Source organism: Alligator sinensis, unplaced genomic scaffold (assembly GCF_000455745.1).
Source record: "Alligator sinensis unplaced genomic scaffold, ASM45574v1 scaffold248_1, whole genome shotgun sequence".
Classification (NCBI taxonomy): Eukaryota; Metazoa; Chordata; order Crocodylia; family Alligatoridae; genus Alligator; species Alligator sinensis.
Window position 1 is genome coordinate 2,197,315 of NW_005842130.1, and position 23,030 is coordinate 2,220,344.

Consider the following 23,030-nt stretch of genomic DNA (forward strand, 5'->3'; position numbering starts at 1 on the left):
ATCCTGGCGCGTGTCTGTGAGGGGCCAACAGGGGAGATTGTAACTTTTCTCCTACAAGCTGCCCTGAGCCTTTGTCCAGAATGGTGGTATGTAAAACTAATAACCAGGGATCTGGGTTTTCCGTTCACCACAGAAAAACATGGTAAAACATAGATTTTCTTATTTTAAGGAGAAAAACATGGCTTTCTCCAAAATCAGTGGGTTTCCCCTTCAAGCTGTCAGAGTTCCAGCCTGCAAGGGGCTGGGGGGGTGGGAGGAGGGGATCAGGCAGGGGACACCATGTGCATATGTACACATGCATGTGGCAGTCAGGCAGCACAGAGAGCAGTTCCCGCAGCTCCCCACAGGTAAGTCCGGGGGGAACCCCCATAGTGAGGGAGGGAGGAGGTTGGACAGGACAGGGCTGAGGCAAGGGGCACTGCCAAGCTGGGGTGGTGCATAGGGCCTGGGGCTTGGGGCCCAGGGCCAGGGCAGGAATGTGTGGCCACAGGGCCTGGCTGGGGAGCAGGCTGGAGTTGCACATGGTTCATCCGGGGGGTGTCAGGGGACCTAGCTCCTCTCACTATGCACACTCCTGGGGGAGTCATAGGGGGCATGTTTCCCCTAGATTTGTGTGCATGGCGGGGTGAATGCAGGCTGCCTGCTGTACGCTCAGGGCTCCCTTGCCGGTGGCCCTTCCCTCGGGGTCTCTGCAGCCCAGTGGGCAGGACACAGCATGGCAGGGCAGAGCAGAGCAGGGAGCCTCGGTGCCACTGCCAGGAGCCCCACGCTGCCATGGCAAGGCGCCCCCTGCCCACCTGGCAGCAGGAGAGGGGCATAACTCTGCACTGCCAGTCCCACTGCTCCCAGACGAGTAAAGGGTGCCTTGTCATGGTGGTGTGAGACTCCCAGCAGTAGCACCGGCAAGGGCAGGGGGCTGTGGGTGGGGAGTGAGGGACACTGTCAGGGCTAGGAGGCTGTGGGTTGGGAATGAGGGGCACCGGCAAGGCTGGGGGTTTGGAGTGAAGGGCACAGGCAGGGCTGGGGGGACCATGGCATAGGAGTGAGGGGCAACAGCATACCAGGGCTTCTCAGTGCCACAAAGCAGTGGGGGAGGACAACTGCAGCAAAGTGGGCAAGGGGAGCTGATTTTCCATGATAAAAAACCCAAAATCAAATGCCATATATATATATAGAGAGAGAGAGAGAGAAAGAATGGCATTTCATTTTAATTGAGGAAAAAAGCAGATTTGGGGGTTTTTAAGTCAGAGAATTTGCAGTTTTTAAACAGAGAAAACCAGGATCCCTGCTAATAATTAAGTAAATAAATAAATAACTGTGTGATGCTTTAAGATATATTTTCTCCCAGTTCTTACAGAGAGAGCTATCTAATGTATTTAATGAGGCATCTAAAACATTTGTGCCTATGGTCCTTAAGGATTGATGATGGGCTATCAATCGTGAACAAGTAAGATTGTCTTTCAAGGATCTTAATAGTGAGTCTGCAGGTGGCTCCATAGCCCAATTCTACATCCACATGTCTTGTCACAGTGAGGACAGGTGTTTCCAGGAGGGATGGGCACCGTGTTGCTGCATTGGATGTTCTGATGTTCTTTTCACCTGTTCTTCTTTTGCTCTTCTGCCTGTCGATGAGCTGTTTCAAAGTGTTGAAGTCCCTCCCAAAGGGTCTTCCTGCATTTTGGTCAGTCCTGAGCAAGGGTCTCCCAAGTGTTGATATCGATGTTACACCTCTTCATGTTTGCCTTCAAGGTGTCTTTGAAATGATTCCTCTGTCCTCCACTACTTCACTGACCTTCTTTCACTGTGAGAAAAAGATTCTCTTTGGAAGGCGGGAGTCAGGCATGTGAACAACATGACCTGTCCTGCGAAGTTGGTTTTGGATGATCATGGTCTCAATGCTGTTTGAATTTGCTTTGGCCAAGATGCTGATGTTTATGTGTCTACCCTCCCAGCTAATCTGAAGGATCTTGTGAAGGCACCTTTGCTGTTACTTTTCCAAGCTCTTGATATGTCTTCTGCATGTGGTCCAAGTTTCCAAGCCATACAGCAGAGTTAGAATGACATCCACATACTGGAGCTCCATTATGGATGTTGTCATAGTCTTCGTTTTGGACTTGAGTCTGTTGAGGTTGAAGAGTTTTCCATCCATCCTATACACAATTTCAATTCCAGGTGGAAGCTTTGTGTCAACAGGGTGCATTATGATGGAGATGAAGATGAAAAACAAAGTTGGAGTGATGACACAACCTTGCTTCACTCCAGTTTTCACCTCATATGGTTCTGTTTGATTCCCATTGCTGAGAACCCTTGCTGACATGTTGTCACAGAGATGTCCCAGAACACCGATGAACTTGTTTGGGCAGCCAATTTTGGACAGAATTTTCAAAAGGGCTTTACGGTTTACAGAATCAAAGACTTTAGAAAGGTCAATGAAGGAAAAATAGAGAGGTTGATTTTGCTCACGATGCTTCTCCTGGATTTGACATGCTGTAAAGATCATGTCCACAGTTCCTCGAGATGTTCAGAAGCCACTTTGAGATTCTGAAAGAATTTCTTCTGCAAGTGGGAGAAGGCAGTTAGCAAGGATATGGGCAATGACTTTCCCAGCAGTGGCCAACAATGAGATGCCTCGGTAGTTTCTGCAATCAGCGCTATCCCACTTCTTGAAAACAGTAACAATCAAGGCATCCCTTAGGTCAGCTGGGATTTCTTCCTTGTTCCAGGTTTTAAGGATGAGGACATGAAGCTGACACATTAGTTGTTCTTCTCCTCCTCTGAAAATCTCTGCACGTATTCTGTCAACACTGGCTACCTTGTTTTTCTTCATTTTCCTGATGCCACTCTCGACCTCTGCTGGGGTAGGTGGCAAACTGAGGTCTTCTCCGATTGCTTTTTGTGGAAAGTTGTTGATCTTATCTTCATCGACAGTTGAGTCACAATTCAGAAGATCCTGGAAATGTTCTTTCCAGTGAGCATTGATGGATTTGCTGCCTTTCAGGAGTGTTGTTCCATCCTTTGATTTTAGAGGATTAAGGCCTTGAGTGCTAGGGCCATAGATAGCTTTGGTAGCACTGAAGAAGCCATGAGTGTCACAGATGTCAGCAAAATGTTGGATTTCTTTTGATTTCTAAATCCACCATTCATTCTTCAGTTCTCGTGTTCTCCTCTGCACCTCTGATTTTGGTTGTTGGTGTACATTTTTCTTGTTGGCAGATTTGATGTCATTCTGCTAGGCACAGAAAGCTTTCTGTTTCCTGTTGATGGGACCTTGAATTTTAATGTTATTTTCATCAAACCAGTCTTGATGTTTCCTGGTCTTGTATCCTATGGTATTTTCACAGGATGAGAAAACAACTGTCTTGAGTCCCGTCCAGTACTCTTCAACTCCTTCTGGTACTCTGTTGGCAGCGTCTCATTCAGGAGTTGCTGGAATTGTCTCTGCTTGAGTGGGTCCTTCAAGCACTTGATGCATAACTTGCACTTGATCTGCTTCCTTTGCATTCTTTGTTTAGGAACAATCCTGATGGACATGCAGGAATAGATGAGGCAGTGGTCAGTTCAACAGTCATCAGTGCTAGTCATGGCTCATAATCAGGACATCCTGGCGATCGTGAGTCCGAACAATCACATAGTCAATCAAATGCCAGTGTTTTGATCCAGGGTGTTTCCAGAATGTCTTGGACTTGTTCCCTTGATGGAACAGGATATTTCTGAGGACAAGTCCATGTTCTGTGCACTTTGTCAGGACAAGGACCCCGTTAGCATTTGAATTTCCAACATCTTCTTTTCCAATAGTACAATTCCAAAGTTTTTAGTCTCTTCTCACTCTGGCATTAAAATCTCCAAGAAGGATGATCTTATCTTCCCTTGGGATACTTGAGAGGATGGTGTCAAGCTGTGAGTAGAAGTTCTCCTTCATGATCTCGTCAGTATCGAGAGTCGAGGCATATGCACTCACAATTGTCGCCTGTTGTTTTTTGGCGAGTTTCGGATGGAGAGTTACGAGGCATTCAATAACGCCAATTGGGAATTCTGAGAGTTGGTTCACAAGTTTGTTTTTGATGGCAAAACCAACTCCATGCGTCTGTGGCTCTTCTTCTGCTCTCCCTCTCCAGAAGAAGGTGTATCCTCTACCCTCTTCTTTCAGATGCCCTTCTCCAGCATGTCGAGTTTCAAATAGGGCAGCAATGTTGATGTTGAACTTCCTCAGTTCACGAGAGATGACTGCTGTCCTTCACTCATGGCAATCACTATTTGTGTAGTCCACTAAGGTTTGTATGTTCCAGGTTCCAAAAATAATTTTTTGTTTCTTTGTGATTGTATAGAAATGATCCCACTGGACGTGGTTATCCAGTCAGGAACTGATCGAGACAGACTATGTTTGGGGCACCTTTTCTAGCCCACTCCCCATGTGGGGTGAGCAGAGTGGATCTTAAATAGGACTGCTCAGTTGTGGGTGCAGCTGCCAAACTGCTCTTACTGCCTCTGTCCATGAACAAGTCAACTGAACCAAACACCCACTGCCTACGTGCCGGTCCATAAATAGGAACTTCCAGATCTCACAGTCCTGTCCCCGTTGCCACTTGCCGCTCACCGTAGAACTTTCTGTTGCACAGAGGAGATTTATAATTCCCGTAAGGAAGATGCCTTTGTGTGACTTCTTTTAGCATGAGGATGTTGTCACAGGCCAACAAGCACATGGTCCTTGACAGATAGGGATCTAAGTCCAATGGCATGGAATCCAAAATGATTAGAGACCCCTGATCTGCTGCAACCTTCATCCACCTTCACAGCCACTGAAAAGGGGGTTATACTTTTATTCTGCCTGGTATGCTGTTGAGGTCTTCTTGGATCACTCTTAGTCAAGAACTTCCCCCTCGATCTTGCCATCGTGGGTAACCCTACCAGGAGCATGAAGCTCCTGACAGCCTTGCTCTCAGGATCATTGGAATACTCAAGCCTCTCGACCACTACAAGGTGGCAATCCCCAGAGAGGCCATAAGGATTAAAAGGCTGTGCACAGCACTACTACCCCAGTGCCCAGAAGCCACAGTGCCTCCCACTGCCACTCAGACTGGCTCTATTCTTACTGGGCAGAGTGAGCCAATCTGAGTGCTCTTTAGCATCCCCTTCTATTAGGTGGAGCAGTAGCACTAACAGATAATGTAAAGAGATGCACCCATGGTCAATGGGATCTGTGATGGAGGAAGAAAAGGAGGAAAAGGTTGGGGCTCATCCCGAGTCATGCAGTCAGTCCCACCGGGTGCATTTGCTCATCCCTAGCTGTGACTCAGCCTAGTAGAAGCCTAAAGACTGATAAATCAATTCTAGCATCATACCCCACAAGAAGGCAGCTTTAGGGTCTGAACATGGGTTAAAAGAAAGATGGTTGGTTACAAAGATAGGAAGAACAGTAGTACTTTACATCTCAGAAAGGTACCTGCATTCCCATGTGTCTGACCTGGTTAAAAATACAGGTATTAACCTTCAATTACTATTACTTGAATGCTTGAAGAAGGATTTCACCCATATGTTTTATCATTCATCTGGCATCACGAATTAATTTTCAAGATGTTCACAGCAACTCAGTAGCTGAATCATATCAATGCTACTCAAGCTAAATGTCATGCTGTTCAGTGTTCAGACATGGGCAGGTCTAGGATTTTGAAAAGGGGGATGCAGATGATATGCTGCATCCACCCATATACTACAACACGTTCTTCTGCAGTTAAAAAGAAATTAGATGTTTACTAATATGCTAGGGACCTAGGGCTATATTATTCTATTTAAAATTGAAGTAAAAACAAATATAAACATATTGGAATGTTCATTTATTTGTTATTAGATATAAAAGGCACAACAAACTAGGCAAAATAATCAAAAGATGCTGTTTCATTAGTCCTGTAGTCATTAGAGATAAATGTTCATCTCCTTTTCAGATTCATAAAACAGAATCTAGTCTTCCTGAGCACCTGGGCACTGTATCTAGTACTTCACTAAAAGTTATTTCCACACCTGAGTTAATGTTCACCTAAGCTAATGTTTTTAGCTAAAGTTAAAATGAGTCTGCAACATGCAAATAGGACCTACATTATTGGGAGCAGCTAACAGACAAAAGAATTGCTGAAGAAAGGATAGCTCAATTAGTGGAACATCAAGACCATTAAAAAGGAGAGAGGGTTGTTAACAGATGTGGAATGAAGTGTTTAAAAGAAATCAGATAGATAATGCTGAGCCATAAAGTCAGCTTGAGTCTCTTACTGCTGTCCAAATAGAAATGCAGCTGCTGCTGACCGGCAGTTAGTTTTAAACTTTTGGTGGACCAGGAATCAAAGAGGGGTGCAAATGCACCACTACACCTCCTGCCCCCTCCAAAATCCACCCCTGGAGCTGAAACAGAATTATCATAAGATTAGTCACCACAGAATGAACTGCATTTCCCAAAGGCTTTAATATTAAAATCATCATTTTACTCCCTGAAGAAGTCCTCCCTCATCTTCCTTTCCTTGCTTTTCTTGTAGTTACTATTTTAGTCAGTATCTGTAGACTCCCACTAGGTCAAATAAAATCTAGACTGCCAAATACTCTCTGGCAACACTGTTTTATTCACAATGAATAATTGTATACCCAGGCTTTAACAACATGGCACTGTTCTTTGGCAGTTTCAGCTCACACGGGCCATGTGGGATACTAATGAGTATATATTCCCAGTGTCTTACTAAGAAACTCTTACAGCGCTCTTTTAATACTAATCCAAGACAATAAAATTCTTCAGCAAAAAATATAAACTCAACAAATGAGGTCCCTCCTTTCTCAGACACATGACACCAATAACTCTACTTGCCCCAAAAGCAATTGGCTGCAATTTCAACTTGCATATAATGTGTTCAAGTGTTCTTAAACAATCATTTTCTATCTAAAGAAGCATAAACAATTTTAAAATGCCTATCACTTTTGCAAAGGCCAGTGCCATAAAAGTCACACCCATAAAGTGAGCATTTTAATCTACATGAAATTCAATGTTGCAATCAAAAAACAACTGAATTCCAAATTAACAAAATCAAAGAAAATCAGATTTGCCTACACTTTTAGTAGCAAGTGACTGTCATACTTTTGTTCTCCCAAATAGTAATTTTGCTAGAAGTTTATTTCAATATGTACATTTTTTCCTCATTTAAACCAAGCTTCCAAAAGAAGCATTTTTAGTTTTTAAAACTAAAACAGGGACGCATACGGATAAGGAAAAGAAAAATACAATTTATTGCCTGCCATCTACTCTGAACATGCTACAAAATTAATTCAGGCATAGATCATAACTCACACTTGTGAAAGAGAGAAAAGGGAGCTGTTTAGTGTCACTTAAACTTTCATTATTGCTCTTAACAATGTAATATTTCTGATCCAGTCAACCTACTGGGATGAATAGATTTTAAAATACATTTAATAAAAAAGTCTTGGGAATCCTCTTCATTCTGCTGGCTGAGAACTAAACCAATGGGCACTTTCTGATTTACTATATCACTAAGGCCCAGAGGCACAAAAAGAATGAAAAAGAGTGTATCTAGGTACCTGAGTCTAAAATTTAAATCCCCAAAACTTTAATTCACCTGCTTCCTCACCTTGGAGGTATCTGAAATCGAAAGGTACCTCAGATTTTGGCCACTATTACTTCTACTCCTAGAAGTTGTTCTACTCCTACTCCAGCCAGCTTCTAAAAGGAAAGTGACCCCAACTCTGCTTGTGGGGCAACAGGAACAAGGGCTTACCTTCTACAAAAGACTCTAATCAGGGAATGCCAAGTAAAGGGAGGCACCTCCCCATCGTGTCAGCATTATGGCACCTAAGGCACCTAAATCCTCAACTTCCCTGGTACTTAAGACCCTTGTCTTCAGAGTGACCTTTTGGCTAGGTTTAGGTGGCTTCCTGTGCAGCAAACTCATTTTTACTCTGTTCTGAAGTGCCTAATTCTCCCCATGCAGTGTATAAGGAGCCTAGATGCCTTACTCAGAACTGAGGATTCAGCTATGGCCAGATACAGATATTAGGTTTTTACCAGTCTAAGTGATAGTAAACCAGTCTATACCCATAACAGAAGTTCAGTACATAAATCCAGTCTATACCATAACAGAACAGTTCAGCACAAATAGACTGGTTTAAAAATGGCAAACCCAATCTAAGATTTGTGCCCTTCCCACAGCACACATCAAAAGGTGAACATGAGTTCTGTTCGCTACTGATCTAAACTACAGTGCTCACAGAAAACCATGTAATTTAGATTGATTCTGCCTTGGGCTTTTTAAATATCTGTACCTAGCCTATGTGACTGGATACGTAAAAAGCACTCCAGCAGCTATGGGGGCTCATACACATGATGCTGCACCAATGCTACAGCACTCTTATTAGAATGCAGTGCACACTCAATTAATGAAGTCTGCTCCAATACGTTCTAATTAGAACACGTCAGAGCATGTGTATAGGCACTGATAAGCTACATCCAGACAACTGTGGCCATTTGGTATGTAGCGCCACAGATCCATCTGTGGTGCCATACAGTGCACATTCAGGCATTTTCCAACCTTGCAGCATGGGCAGGGTGTGGGGGTTGACTCCTAGAGATCCAGAGGTAAAAAAAAAGTAGGGTGGCGCATTTGGAGGCATCACATGCTGCCCAAACCTGGAGCCTGGCCAACCAGAGCCACACCCTGGCTGCCAGCCACACTCCAAGCTGCAGGAACGACATGGCTGCAGCTTCCCCGGCCCCCAGGACCCTAGGTAAGGCTGCTGGGGCCAGCATAGTTGATGGCCCCAGCCTCCCCTATCCCACCAAAGGTATTCTGGTGCACAGCACAGGCATTCTCTGGGAACAACTAGCAACAGCACAAAGTGTACCACTGCTAGTTGTCTCTGGGGAACCAAATGTCTGTGCTTGTCTGGACGTGGCAATAGTGCTTACATCCTTTTATGGATCTGGGCCTGGCTTGCTTCTGTGCAACAACGAATGTGCTGCACCCAGCACTGAGAATGGTTTTGTTCTTAGAGCTTTGTTCAGCTACTACTTCCCTAAGGAGACTTTAATTTGTCTAAGAAAATTCCTCAATGTTTATTGACTACTATTTCAAGCTCTAAAAATTTTAAAGTTGACATAAACAGTAGAATTTTGATGACCTATTTAAAGTACAATAGCAAGGCACAGAGTAGCAGATTTCAATTACTTGCAATAGAGTCTAATTCTCAGAAGCAGAAATGCATACATTTGCTAAGGCAGCACTATGAGCTTATTGCCTCCCCTATGAAAATGCCCATTTAGTAAGGTGGTGACAAAGACAGCTCTTCACACTGCGAAAAATCTCTTGAAGAAAGCTAATAAGATCAATGTCTAGCTCTGTTTAAAACAAAAAAAGGTACCCACAAAAGGTATGGCTTCCTCAGAACAGACACTGTTGAGGCACATGAGTAAGGAAGGATTTTGTACAATTTAAGAATTCCAAAAAGTAAACTTAAGGAAGTATCAGATTTTTTTCCCCTAGGAGCCTGATCAGACCAAATGTGAGTGAAGTGCTAAGCCCATTAACATAAGTTTTTCCTGCTGCTTTTATGTTGCAGCCATCATGGAATTATTTTAAATGAAATCGCAAGATCCTCTCCCTCCAGATACTGATTTTCAGCTTTAATGCTAATGTCTTTACACTTTTCTGTTCCAACTTTCCATTTATTTCTTCACTTAAGTGAGCTGATTTATCACTAAATTAAATAGATAAGAGGATGGAGTTAGATACTTCCTATAATCACCACAGAGAAAGTGGGTCTCCAGGTGTGATTTAGCTGAAAAGGTAGTGAGACTTTGCAGACATCCTCAGTAAAGCTTTCCTGCATAAAGGGGACATTATGGACAAAGACACAAATTCCCAAGCCTGGAAATGAGTTACAGAGACTATGACAGAAAATTCAGAGTTAACATAAACCTCCAGTATGATTACTGACATAAAACACAATAGTACCTGTGGGCCTCGATTCCCAGATGATCCTTGGGAAACGGCCGCAGTTGTGTGTCGAGTGGGGCACCGGGTTGTGACACCAACCCAGACACGCTCGGGGATGCCAAGTGCGAGAGGGAGATGAGATAAGCACCACAGACAATGGGGTTTGAAATAAAACTTGATATTTACTTACAGAACTGTCGACACAACTTGAAGGGTGATATAACTTGGAGGCGATGAACTATATACAGCAACAAGGGACAAGCGGTGGGTGGTGGGTGAAGACCGCAGTATACAAGTACGATGTCTGGTTGGGACAAAGTACAGGGCGTTCCGGATTTGGCAAGGCAGTAAACTATAATGCTCGGAGCGACCGGAGCAGCTTCTTCTATAGACCTAGGGGTCTGGCCAGGCCCCAAGACGGGTGATCAATCTGCCTAGAGAGTCAGAGCCTGGGGACCACGCACCGAGGCATGCGGTCCCCTATATAACTTCTTTGGCCAATCAGGAAGCTCCCCTGATGGTACATTCTGGAACCCATGGACATGCTGGCCAGCCAGCCATGTCCATTAGGTGGTCTTTGATTGGCTAGACCACAGGTGATCACGCTCTGATCATGCATCGCTCGCATGTTGGATCAAATTGCTGATACACTCCGCCACCGCATCACTATTTACAAATGGTTGCGTCACTTAATACTTTGGTGCAATAATCTGGTGCGGTCACTTTGCTTGTTGACAGTACCAAGTACCAGATTGTAATATATCTTAATTTTCACAGGCACAAATGCACTGTGACACAAATATACCTGGAGAATACCTAATCATCCTCTAATGCAGTATTTGGTCATACAGAATTGTTCTTTTCAAATAATTCATCCTTTCCTCTTTTGTTTATTAGTTGAAATTTAGTTAAGGCAAGTCACGCTGAAGGAGACATGGTCTGGTGGCTTGGGCACCAACCTGAGATTTAGCTGACTAGGATTCAGTCTCCTTCATGACCTTGCTCAAGGGATGCAAGAGCCAGATTTTTAAAGATATTTATGCAGATGAGGATGCAAATAGGCACCCCCTGTGGTATTTTCAGAAATATCCTGGCAGGTCTCAGCTGCCTTAAGTGCAATTTTATTCCAGTTTCTTCAAGTCCATGAAAATCTATTAATGTACACCATCACCTTACCTTTAAGACTGAGTCATAAAAGAGCAGCAAGGAGGAGGGGTCCCCTCCAACCTCTTACATTAACTGTTTTTCAAGCAGAGAAGAGAATCACACTGAGGTGCCTAAATCCAGTTATGCACCTAATACATGGTATAGAATCTGGCCCCAAATTCCCCAGGATACAGACTGAGGGGAATTAGAGTGCTTCTGAAAATCCCAGAAGTTGGGGTGAGAAGGTGGGGGAAATGAATTTAACATGTTAACCAATATATGTTAAAATCCTAGGGTGCCTATACATGTGCTCCTGGGTGGGCAGGGAGAGAGGTTCATTGTGTCTCTTGGGGGTGTCTCTTAGGGGCCACTTTAATTAAAACACACACAGCATCTTGTGTATTTAGCATCCCACATTTCAAAATAGCGGCAGGGGCATTATAACTAAAGCTTGTTTGAAGAGTTTTCATTAAAGCACCTCCACCACCATTTTGAAACATAGGATGCTTTATATAGCATGCTTTCTAATTGGAACGCTCAGCAGACTCAATTAATCGAGTCTGCTCCAACGTCTTCTAATCAGAATGTTTTGGAGCACATGTAAAAGTGCCTCTAGTTTACACAAGGAAAGCTTCAGTCTTAATGTGCATTTGTAAGTCAAGATAAACCCAAGATTCCCCCATATTAGAGAATGAAAAACCGCCACTATTCCTAGGGTACTCATGGCCGGTGAAAAAAATTCATAAGATGATGTAACATCACGTAAGGAAAAAGCAGAAATTAGCAGGGCAGTCTGTCAATCATTTTAGATGCCCATATACTAACACAAGAAGTGTCAGCATGTAGAATGGGAAGGCTTAGTACACACAATTACAATCTAATTGAGATAACTGAAATTAGGTGGGACAACTCACACAACAGGAAGATTGATGTGAGTGGGTATAGCTTGCTCAGGAAGGGCATTGAAGGATGACCAAATTAGGGCCTTGATTAATGAGACAGTGGATGCATCAACATGTACAATTAATGCACAGAAAGTAAGCTTTCCATGACAGCATGTCTACATCTGCACCAATCTGGAGCAAATTTGCTCCTGACAGGAGCAGTTCAGTGCAGAGATACTTCTGCTCTGCTCTCCTGTCATATAGCAGCCTGGGGGGGGTGGGCTCTAGGCTCCCCTGGGTGCCAGCCCCAGCCTAGCAGGGGACACCAGAATCAGGCCTGGACTGCTGGAAGGTGGGGGGGCAGCTGTTTCCCAACCCATGCCCTGAAGCTGGGAAAGTGTCCCCTCCCCCTCAGCTGTTTTCCAGCCCCCTGTTCTGACCAGTCAATGGGGCAGCTGGCAGCAAGCCCCCAGCTGGGCAGGAGAGCTCCCCACCAACCACTAGGTGAGCAGGAAAGCAAGAGCTAACCAGTCCTAGAGCTGCTCAGTAGGGCTGTACAGGGCTTTGGACAGAGCTTCGGATCCGGAGAAGCTTTGGATGCTTCGGTGTCCAAAGCAGCATGTCCGGATCAAAGTGCTGGCATCTTTAAGCTTTCTGAAGTGGTTCAGAGCTTCCAAAGCACTTCGGAATAAGCTTCGGAGCCGCTTCAGAGATCCAGCCATAGGGTATAATGGGGAAACAATGAAATATCTATAACTTTGTTGTTTTTTGTCTGATTTAGATGCAATTTGCAGGAATTGTAGCCTCTGCTGGGAGCATAAATTCTGCCAGGTTTCAAGAAGATCGATGCAGGGATTCAAGGGGAACTGCACCCCAAATTCTTGAAAGAAAAACTGATGTCATGTACGTATTACATCACGGCGGGGGGGGGGGTGAAAAGAAAACTGCTGGGGTGGTAGCCCTTACTAGGGCCACAAATCCTGCCAAGTTTCAAGAATATCAGTGCAGGGGCTTGGGGGGAACTGCACCCCAAATTCTTGAAAGCAAAACTCATGTCACGTCTATGTGTTACAATACAGGGAGGTAAAAACAGGGTGGTGGCTCCTGATGAGGTCAAGTTGCATGAAGATCGGTGCAGGGGTTTGGGGGGGAACTGTACTGCAAGCTGTGGACAAGCAAAACTCATGACATGGGTGACAGTATGTGTGAAGGTGCAGCAGGGTGAAAGCTGCAGGGATGGTGGCCCCTGCTGCGGCCACGAAGCCTGCCAGCTGTCGTGGAGATAGGTGCAGCTGGTGGATGAAGATACAGCGGACACAGATCATCATACACCAGGACCCCTGGCTGAAGTATGCATCAAGTCGATCTAGACGCAGTTGGGCGCAATGGTGTTCCTGCACACTGCTGACAGGCAAAACTTGTGACATGGGTGTTTGTGCAATTGTGTCTGTCTTGGGGTGTGGGAGACAGTACGGCAGGCCTGACTGCTAAGCTACTGTGTTACCAGTTACCAATCAGTCATGATTCAATCAGGGTCCAGCCCAATACACAGTACCTAGCTAATGTAACCAGTTAATTACCATCAATTAATACCTACAAAACCAGAGACTAAAGAGAGGAAAGAATCGATACAGACAATCAACTGCCCCAAGAGATAGTCAGTTGCAGAAGCACCCATGTCACGAGTTTTGCTTGTCTGCAGCTTGAGGTGCAGTTTCCCCCAAATCCCTGCACTGATCGTGAAACTTTGCAGGCCTTGTGGCCTCACCAGGGGCTACCACCCCTGGCGTTTCCACCCCCTGTAGTGTAACACACAGACATGACACAAGTTTTGCTTTCAAGAACTTGGGGTACAGTTTCCCCCCAAACCCCTGCACCAATCTTCTTGAAACTTGGCAGACTTCATGCTCTCAGCCGAGGCTACCATCCCTGAATGTTCCATCCAAATCAGACAAAAAACAACAAAGTTATAGATATTTCATTGAGTCCCCATTATACCCTATGGCCAGATCTCCGAGGCAGCTGTGATGCTTGGGAGCTGCTTCAGCCGGATCGAAGCAGAAACCCAGTCTGGAGCTCTGGATTGGATCCCTGGCATCAGAAGTGGCTGGATCCGAAGCCGGACTGGATTGCTTCCAACTCGCACAGGCCTACTGCTCAGCTCCCCACTCCTGTGAGGGGCTGGGAGCCCTACAGTGCCAGGACAGCAAGGGGAAGAGAGGGACCCTGGGGGGAGCCAGGAGCTCAGCAGTGCCAGGACCGGGCTCCAGCTGGTGTGGCTGACTAGGAGCAATATGCTCCCGGTCAGTGTCTACACAAGCCCTATTTACAGGTACTGTGCAGTAATGTCTCTTGTGTAGACAAACCCAGTGTGTGTTAAATCTCTGCAATATTAAAGTTAGAATGTGTTCCAAGCCATCTCATGCTAATGTCTGCTATGATCTCTAACATACACACAGCTTCCTGATTGTGAGTCCCAGCTGAGGTTGAAGGCACCCAGCTTTCAACTTAATCCTGGAGGAACTGGACAAGTAAAAGATCCAGGATCCTTCCTCCTGACATGCATGGCTTTCTTTGTCCCACCTGGAGACGTGATACAGCAGAGGGATCCCTGGCTGATGTCACACACAGCTGGGTGAGGACTACAAATTGTTCATATTATCTCTGTGGAGCAGTCTGACAATAGCTGAACATGTTTACTTAATATGATATGGAGATATGACTTACAACTTTTTGTGCAACTGCTACAATGTGAGCGCACTTAGCACATGTTTTACTGGTAGAACACGTGGTCATTCATATTTTTAATACATGCTAAGTGTAACATGTGACACAGCCCTTATTCTGCATTCTAAACATACTTAGAATTTGATCTAAAACGAAGTGGGAGATTAACCTTTTGAAAGGCTCTGGGATAAGGTAGGGCTATCCAATTGATGGCCCATGAAAGCTTAACAGGTGCCCCTCACCCCTCCTAGCTCCTAACCAGCCACTGTTCCCTCTATAGGTCCAGCTGCTAGTGTAGCCAGGGTGGTAGGTGCTGCCTGTGCACACAATGCAGACATGGAATGAGGTGAGATGCAGTCCAGGGACTCAAAGCTGCACTAGCATAGCCCTCAGCTGCTTACAAGTTAGACAGCCCTGGGTTAACATAAAGGGGAACACCATGAGGGCAGTACCACACATCGAGATAAAGAACTGGCTGAGGTTGGTTTTTTTTTTAAATTACTAACAGAACTATCCAGACAATTCACAGGACTTGGTGGATAGGCGAGACTTCAGTTTCAGTGATATCTGATGGGACAGCAACAGCTGCATACAGATAGATCAGCAACTTCTTGGATTGTTAGGAGACAAGTTTTTGGTACAACCCAACCAGCGCTGGGGAAAATCCATCTCAGTCTGCTGCTCATGAATGGGAAGAATTGGTTGAGAATCTGAAGATGAACAGCAACTTGGATGACAGTAAATATAAAATAACAAAGTTCTTATCCTAAGGCAAGGAAAAAAGGAGAACATCGGAATATAAACATTGGACTTCAGACAAGCAACTTTCACAAACTTGGAGAACTGGCAGCAGAAACCCCTAGAAGGCACATCTTAGGGAAAAATGGGGAGGAGATTTGGTTGTTTCTTGGAGAGAGAATATTAAATGCACAAGAGCAGGCTATCCTAATGGCTATCCTAATGTGAAGGAGGTGTAGCAAGGCAGACACCCGGCTGGCTAAATAACGGGCTCTTCAATTACTTGGAAATTAAAAAGAACCTTACAGAGAGTGGATATTTGTACTTAACCTTAGTGAAACATTTAAGAGAATAATACAGAAACAAAAGAGCCTTTTTTAACATCAATCTTCACAAAAAGGGCAACTATCAGCTGAAAACAGTTAACAAGGACAGAGCCTAAAGAAGGGAAAGAACAAATTGAAGATAATTTTGATAAGCTAGATGCTTTCAAATCAATAGGTCTGGATAATCCTAGGGCAGTCAAGGATGACGTTATTATACAGAGGGTGCATCCACACATGCACTTTACTACACAGTAGACTAATTTTCTACACTGTAAAGAATCAAAGTCTACACATGCAATGCTATTAGACCTCAGCAAACTAGTTTTCACTGTCATAAGATAGCGCCGTCAGGGACACATGTAAACACTGACCCGGGCATACATTGCACCCAGTCAGCACAGGCAACAGGGAGTCAGACTCCTGTCTGCTGCCCAGACACAGGCTCCACACCCTGGGGCACTCTCATGTCCCAGCCAGCCCCTCTGCCACCTGACACCACCTCCGAGATCCTAGGACTGAACTCCCAGCCCCAGGCCAGCCTGGGGCTGCTCCACACTGGCTCAAACTGCTGCAGTCCTAGGCACAGCATCTCCTCATGCGCCCTGGACTGCAGCAGTTTGAGCATCTACATGTGCCATTAAGGTGCCATGATAATCTCCAGTGCAAACTGCACTGGAGCTTATCACCTCACCTTAATGGCATGTGTAGATGCACCCAAAAATGAACTTATCTTCAAGAATTCCTGAATCCCATGTGAAGTCCCAGAAGACTGGAAAGAGGGAAAAGCTACCTTTCATCTTTTTTTCTTAAGAAAATAAAGGTGTGGGGGAGGGGGAAGGGAAGAAAGAAGGACCCAAGGAATTTCATAGATTTCATAGACATCAGGGCTGGAAGGGACCTCGGAAGATCAAATTGCAGAATTGCAGAACAGACAATTTAATTTCAGTCCCCAAAAAGATACTGGAGCATAATCATAAAGAAATCAGTTTGTAAGCCCCTAGAAGAAAACATGTGATAAAGAAAAGTCAGGATGGATTTGTCAAGAGTAATTCATGTCTACTCAACCCAGTTTTCTCCAATGACAAGTAGAAAGGCCCTGTGAATAGGAAGGGAGAGGGAGCAGTGATGTGATATACCTCAATTTTAGTAGGTTTTTTACTCTGTCTCCAATGATGTTTTTAAATGTAAGCTAAGGAAATCATCTAGATGACACTACATAAGATACCCCTACGTTGGTTACATAACTGAATGGAGAACTATTCTCAAAGAGCACTTATCAACAGCTCAATTTTAAATTGGGAAGGGGTATTATATGATGTTTTCCAAAGGTTTGTCCTGGATCCAAATTGCCCTAGGTTTGGTATCTTCATTTAAGGGAAAGAAGTGAGTCTACACTTAGTAAATTTGTTGGTGGCACCAGTTAAGATGAGGGGAGGGGAAGATAGCAGGTACTTCTTAGTCTAGAAATAGGAATTAAATTAGAAAAAGGTATAAAATAAATAGCATGAATTCAGTAAGGGGAAGTTCAAAATCCTGTATGTAGAATGCAAAAATGCAAAATAGGAAACAATTGGTTAAACTGTTGCACTGCAGAAAAGGACGTAGGATTGATAGCGAATCGCAAACTGAATAGGAATCAACAGTACAATACTGGGGGGGGAGGGAGTGTAATCCAAACAGCATTCAAAAAGATTATATTGAGAAGTTGTGGAATCCCATTGTTGGAAAGTTTATATGCATATTGAACAATCATTTGTCTGGGATAGTTTAGAAAGATACGAGTCTGCGTTAAACACAAAAGTTGGACTAGATGACCTCTTGGGGTACCATCTGATGCAGCCACTTTAGGTTTACACATCTTACTTTAAGCTACCTAAACCTAACCCATAAGTGGCATGTTCAAGTGTTTGCCACTCCCAGGAGTGACATGCACAGCCCCCAATTGTGGTGATGGGCTGGCAAGTCTGCAGGGTGGGCTGTTAAGTCAAGGCCCAGTCCAAAGGAGATAGTCAGGGGACTAAAAGTAGCCTGGTCAGGGTCAAGGGGGTAGGAACAGAACAGTCCTGGGGCTGGGGCAAGTGGCTGCATTTTCCCACCCCTGGGGCTGTGTTGTGAATGCATATGGGCATTTGCTAGATCAGCCTTTAAATCGATCTAAACTTAGTTTTTCTCCTACGTGAACCAGCGTGTATCGGGTGCACCACTGTTTGGGCAATTTAAGCCATGGTTAGGCTGATCTAAATGTAACACTTGTATATACCCCTGAAATCCCATCCAGCCCTATTTTCCAATGTTTTTATGACAACTTACATAATTAGTGAGAAAGTTTTTTTAAGCGTGAATGCTTATCTCAGGAACTGACACTAAATTTTTATCTGATCTCAGTATCTGAATCTTTTTGTAAACTTCACTAACAAAACGTTAAAATTTTTCATTGCAATAACTATCCTGTGTTCTTTCAAAACAGCCCTAGCTAACAGTAAGCATGCCTTCCAGGTCTTTACTTACCAAGCCTTTGCATGTTGAAAGTGCTACTGATGAGTTCTTGTGTGATCGTAAGAAACCTTGATAAAAACAAAAGTCCTGTGGTGGGTAAGATTGTATTGATTTAGTTCCACTTTTCCCCAGTGTCTGTATTATAAATCCAGGTGCCATTAGGTTTTTAGAAGTCTTAAGATCCATGTGGAAGTCATGACCAAATCCATGGAGTCGTAGATGAAGAGAGTCAATTTCTGTATTTGTAGTTGACCTCTTCCTTCTTTCGTGATGTGTGATTTCATGTGTTATGTAATCCCCATTCTGATTTACTTCATATGCTTTCACAATTTCATATTCTGTAATGAACATATATGCCAGAATTAGCATATTGAAAGAAAAAGCTGTCATTAGGACATACAATATTGTTTCAGCTTAAAACAATAGGAACTACTATACATAACAAAATCTTTTTTAAAAAGGTAATATACTGTGTACCCAACCTAATCAACACAAAACAAATTCAGCACCTAAATATTTTACATATGCCCTTAACTTTTCCCACAACAAGAACAAAATTTAAGGTCAATGCTCTCATATTTCCATTTATTGGCACAGATTCATAGTTAGATGCCCTACTGCAGACTGCTATACAGGGGCAGATCCAGAAGGGGTGCAGTGGCATAGCTGCACATTCCTCTTTTGGACTGCACCATGCTTTTTTTTTTTTATTTCCCCAAGGCAAGTAAGAATCCTTCATCATCCTCTCCATGCTCGAAGGCACTCCACCTCCCCTTCTAATCCTACATAATCACTGCTAAAATAGTTTATCACCGTAAAAATTAATCTTCTAGAAATTAACAGGGGTGATCTCACATAATTAATCCAAGACCAAGAGAGCAAAAAACACTGCCACACACACATGCTTACAATATATAGTGTAATCATAACTGAAAGAAGTATAAAAGCATTGAAATTAATAAGTGCTATTAACATATTTACCCAAATCAAACTCTGTATTTAAGATCACCCCCCAATAATCAGATTCTAAATATGGAAAATTTATAAATTAGTTATATTTTTCCACGTATAGAATTGAATTATTGGAGGGTCATCCTAAATCCATCCCCCTCACCACTACAGCAGTGCTCAGTTCTGCTAAGTTTAATTGAAAATGTTTAACTTAACTGGAGAACTAATTCAAGTTCAGTTGTATTCCAAAGGCAACAGCAAAGGATTTGTTTCCAGTCAAAATACACTCTCTGGTTGGCATTGCCATGAAAGACAGACAAGGGGCCAGATCCTATTTCACCTACCAGGCACCTAAGTGGATGTAGGAATCTAAGATGATTCTATTCGAACCTGTTCAAATCTCTAATGATGATCTATTAATGTAGTGGTGCTTAACCTTTAGCCCGTGAAGCCATGTTGTCTGGTCTGTGGGTCTCACCATAAGTCCAAAAATTTGGTGGTGGGGATGTAGTGGCAGCATTAATTGCCATTGCTCTGAGGCCAAATTTCTAGACCCATTGGGAGCCTCATAGCCTTCATGTTGGAATGACATGGCCCTGTGTGGTGGACTGCACCAATGCATGGTGGGGCCACCATGTGGGGTCAAACCAGCATGCAGCCAAATCCAGCTCACGCGGTCAGGGCAGCATGCCAGATCACACGTGTAGACGGACACTGTTTTAGATCCAGCCCATGGACAGGACCTGCACCACTCATTTAGCCCACAAGGCCAGAAGGTTAAGCCCCACTACATTAATTCATCTAATTGTAAATGCTATCGCTTCACCCTTAAGACTGGGTGATAAAAAAGAAGCGAAGAGAAAGTGGAGGACAGCCACTTTAAAAGTTGTTCAGAGATGCAAGAAGGGTAGAATAGAATCGAATCACAAAATCCATTCATGTACCCAATAGGTGGAATAGAATCTGGCTCAGTGTCCAAACTACTAAAATTTCAGATTTTAAAACTGAAGGCATTCATGGATATCATACATAAAGGACAACATGGCTAGATTTTTTTTGGAGACCAAAATATTTCTTGGACACATTCTGAACTAAAGCTTCTTTGAAAGTGTAGAAGAAATCAGATGAACATGGCCTTAATGACAAGGACTGCCAATAGCTCAGGGGACAGTTTCAGTATGACAAAACAAAACCTATAGGAAAACTTGAATGTATTTTTAAGCCAGTGGCTCCCAAACTGTGATCCATGGACTTTCAGTAGACTGGGAAACCATAGATCAGCAGTTTACCCATGGATTGTTCACCAGGTCCCAAACAGTATTTTCAATTAAAAAGTTGAGTATAAAGGGTTGTTGGTGATTTACAAGAAATACTGAGAATTGATCATGGTCCATTTTTCTACTGTCAGGAACAAAGAAAAAATGTATTTTTTTTAGTAATTCCCAGTGATGCAAGTGTTCTGCACTTTATCTGTTTTGGTGTAATAGGGTTGCTGAACAAACTAGACATGAGTTTCCAGCTGTCAACTCTATTTCAAGTGTGAAAAAAGTGTTCTTAAAGGCACCACTGAGGGCGCATCCAGACAAGCACAGTCATGCAGTATGTTATGCTGTAAGCATGTTTGCAGTGCCACATACCACACAGTCTGGTGTTCTCCGCGCTCCAAGGACATGCTGCCCAAGCGTGCACTGTGTCAGGCTTTTTTTCCCCCCACTTTTTTTTTTGACCCCTGGATATCCAGGGGTCAAAAAAAATGCAGGAAAAAAAACTTGTGCAGCATATGCTCAGGCAGCATGCACTGCTAAAAAGCGAAGCTGGGACATCTGGAGCCGCACTGCAGCTGCTGGCCAGGGTCTGCCCAGCAGGATCTCTGTGGCTGTAACCCCAGTAGGCCCCCAGGACTCCAGGTAAGGCTGCTGGGGCCAGGACTGTGCTGGCCCCAGCCTCCCCTAGTGCACTGCTGCTAGTTGTCCCTGGGGAACCAAACATCTACGCACATCTGGATGTGTCCTGAACATGCAGCACTACATAAAACATTTGCCACCACAGGCCATGCTGACTTGGGGAACTTGGCTAAATATAGCCTTACTTTATGCCTGGTATTTTGAGGCTCTAAAAGTAACATTACCTGCAGTTTTGCTGCCAGCAAGGCAGCCTCCATTTGTGCTGTTTTACAGTCAGGAAGGCTCTTGCAATGATTGAAGCATACTTTTCTTCTCTTTCAAAAGTGATCAAGAAACTTGAGGTGTTTTTCACCCTCTTTAATTTGGTCAAGGGGAAATTGAACTTAGAGGCCCCACAACTCAACTCTGCTCCGCATGACAGGGGCCAACACATGAAAGACAAGCCATTAAGACTTTTGAAGAGGAATGCTGAATATAAAACACTGTGAAGAGTTACTTGGACAGCACTAGTCTGGAACTACAGAAGAAGCAATAGCTATGCTAGCTCCTGTTTTCAAGTTTGACTACCAACTTCTATGGACCCTAAGAGATCTCTCTCAGGGCCCAAATTCATCCTGATTAAGAATGCCACAAATTAGCCCTGGAAACTTGGAGAAAATACTAATCACATATTGTGAATCATGTTATTATGCATGCAAGTAAAAGGACATAATATGGGCATATCCTAAAACGTGCATAAATGTGTTCTGGACAAAATGTTTACTCGTTACTGGCCGATTATGATTTTTATATTTAAATGTTTGGGGATATTTTTCAATTTCATGAAAGTTTGGGAGATAATATAATGACATTTAAAGTCCATATTTCTGTTGCTTTAAGTTAATATTTCACCATTTTTAGAGCATAAATGCACACACATTTTAAGGGGGGGTGAGGGGCGTGCATATAAATCCTATGTTCAGTGACAAAGCAAACTGCTGGTTGGAATCTCTGCCATTCAAACACTTCCTCTTTCCTCCCAGTCAATTCCATGTCCTCAGCACTCCGCCAACTTATGCAAGTATTCACAGCTGTCAGAAGTTGAGCGTGCTTTTCCTAGCCTCCAAAAGTAAGAAATGAGCATCTTCTATTTCTCCTTCCTGCTCATATTCTATACATTTGGAGAATAACTTATATGCCTTTAATGGCTTGTAAGAATGTTTTTACATTTAATAAGGGAGAAAGTGTATATTAAAGAAAAGCTTCTTAATTATTAAACTAATTAAAGTTAACTATGTAACCACAGTTTAAGGGCACAGTAAATGTATGTGTAATTATTAACTGGCATTTAACAAACTTGGAAAGTTAAGAATGCAGTGCATTATCAACTCCATAGCTTTAATCTGTTTGTTTTGAAAACTTACTCTGTTTTCAAACTCTGGTAAAGATTTTGACATTTAAATTTTAATTTAAATAAAGCACTATTTTATACAGTATGCAACAGAACAGGAAGACTGCTACATTTTTTTTTTTGCTTTTTGAAGACCTTAAGGCAGGGGTTTCCAACATGCAGCCTGCAAGCCAGATCTGGCCCATATGATCCAACTCACAGATCTCTGAGCCAGCCCCAAGCACTGCATGGGGCTGGACTAGCCATGTGCCCTGCACCTGGCACAGTCAGTCAGATCAAGGAGCGTGCAGCATGTAGCACCCCACTGAACCCACGCTACACGTTGGCTCTGGTCCAGCAGGGTGCCACATGCAGCATGAACCTTTTGCTCGCCCCCTGTGCTGCATGCAGGGCATGCAGCCAGTCCAGCTCGATAGACCATGTGCAGCACATACCAGCCCTAGGGCCCACTGTGCATGCAACACATGGGGCTGGCAGGAAACACACAT

The 23,030-nt window shown here is 43.7% G+C and overlaps 1 protein-coding gene across 3 annotated transcripts in view; it reads right to left on the bottom strand.

Annotated features, from left to right (window-relative positions):
* The window catches only part of ADAMTS16 (ADAM metallopeptidase with thrombospondin type 1 motif 16), a 184,787-nt gene that overhangs the window by 155,815 nt on the left and 5,942 nt on the right, over positions 1 to 23,030 (bottom strand). For all 3 annotated transcript variants that reach the window (XM_025205794.1, XM_025205792.1, XM_025205793.1), the window contains exon 3: positions 18,310 to 18,635. In XM_025205794.1, the coding sequence (XP_025061579.1) occupies positions 18,310 to 18,635 (326 nt within the window). The remainder of the gene's footprint in view (positions 1 to 18,309; positions 18,636 to 23,030) is intronic.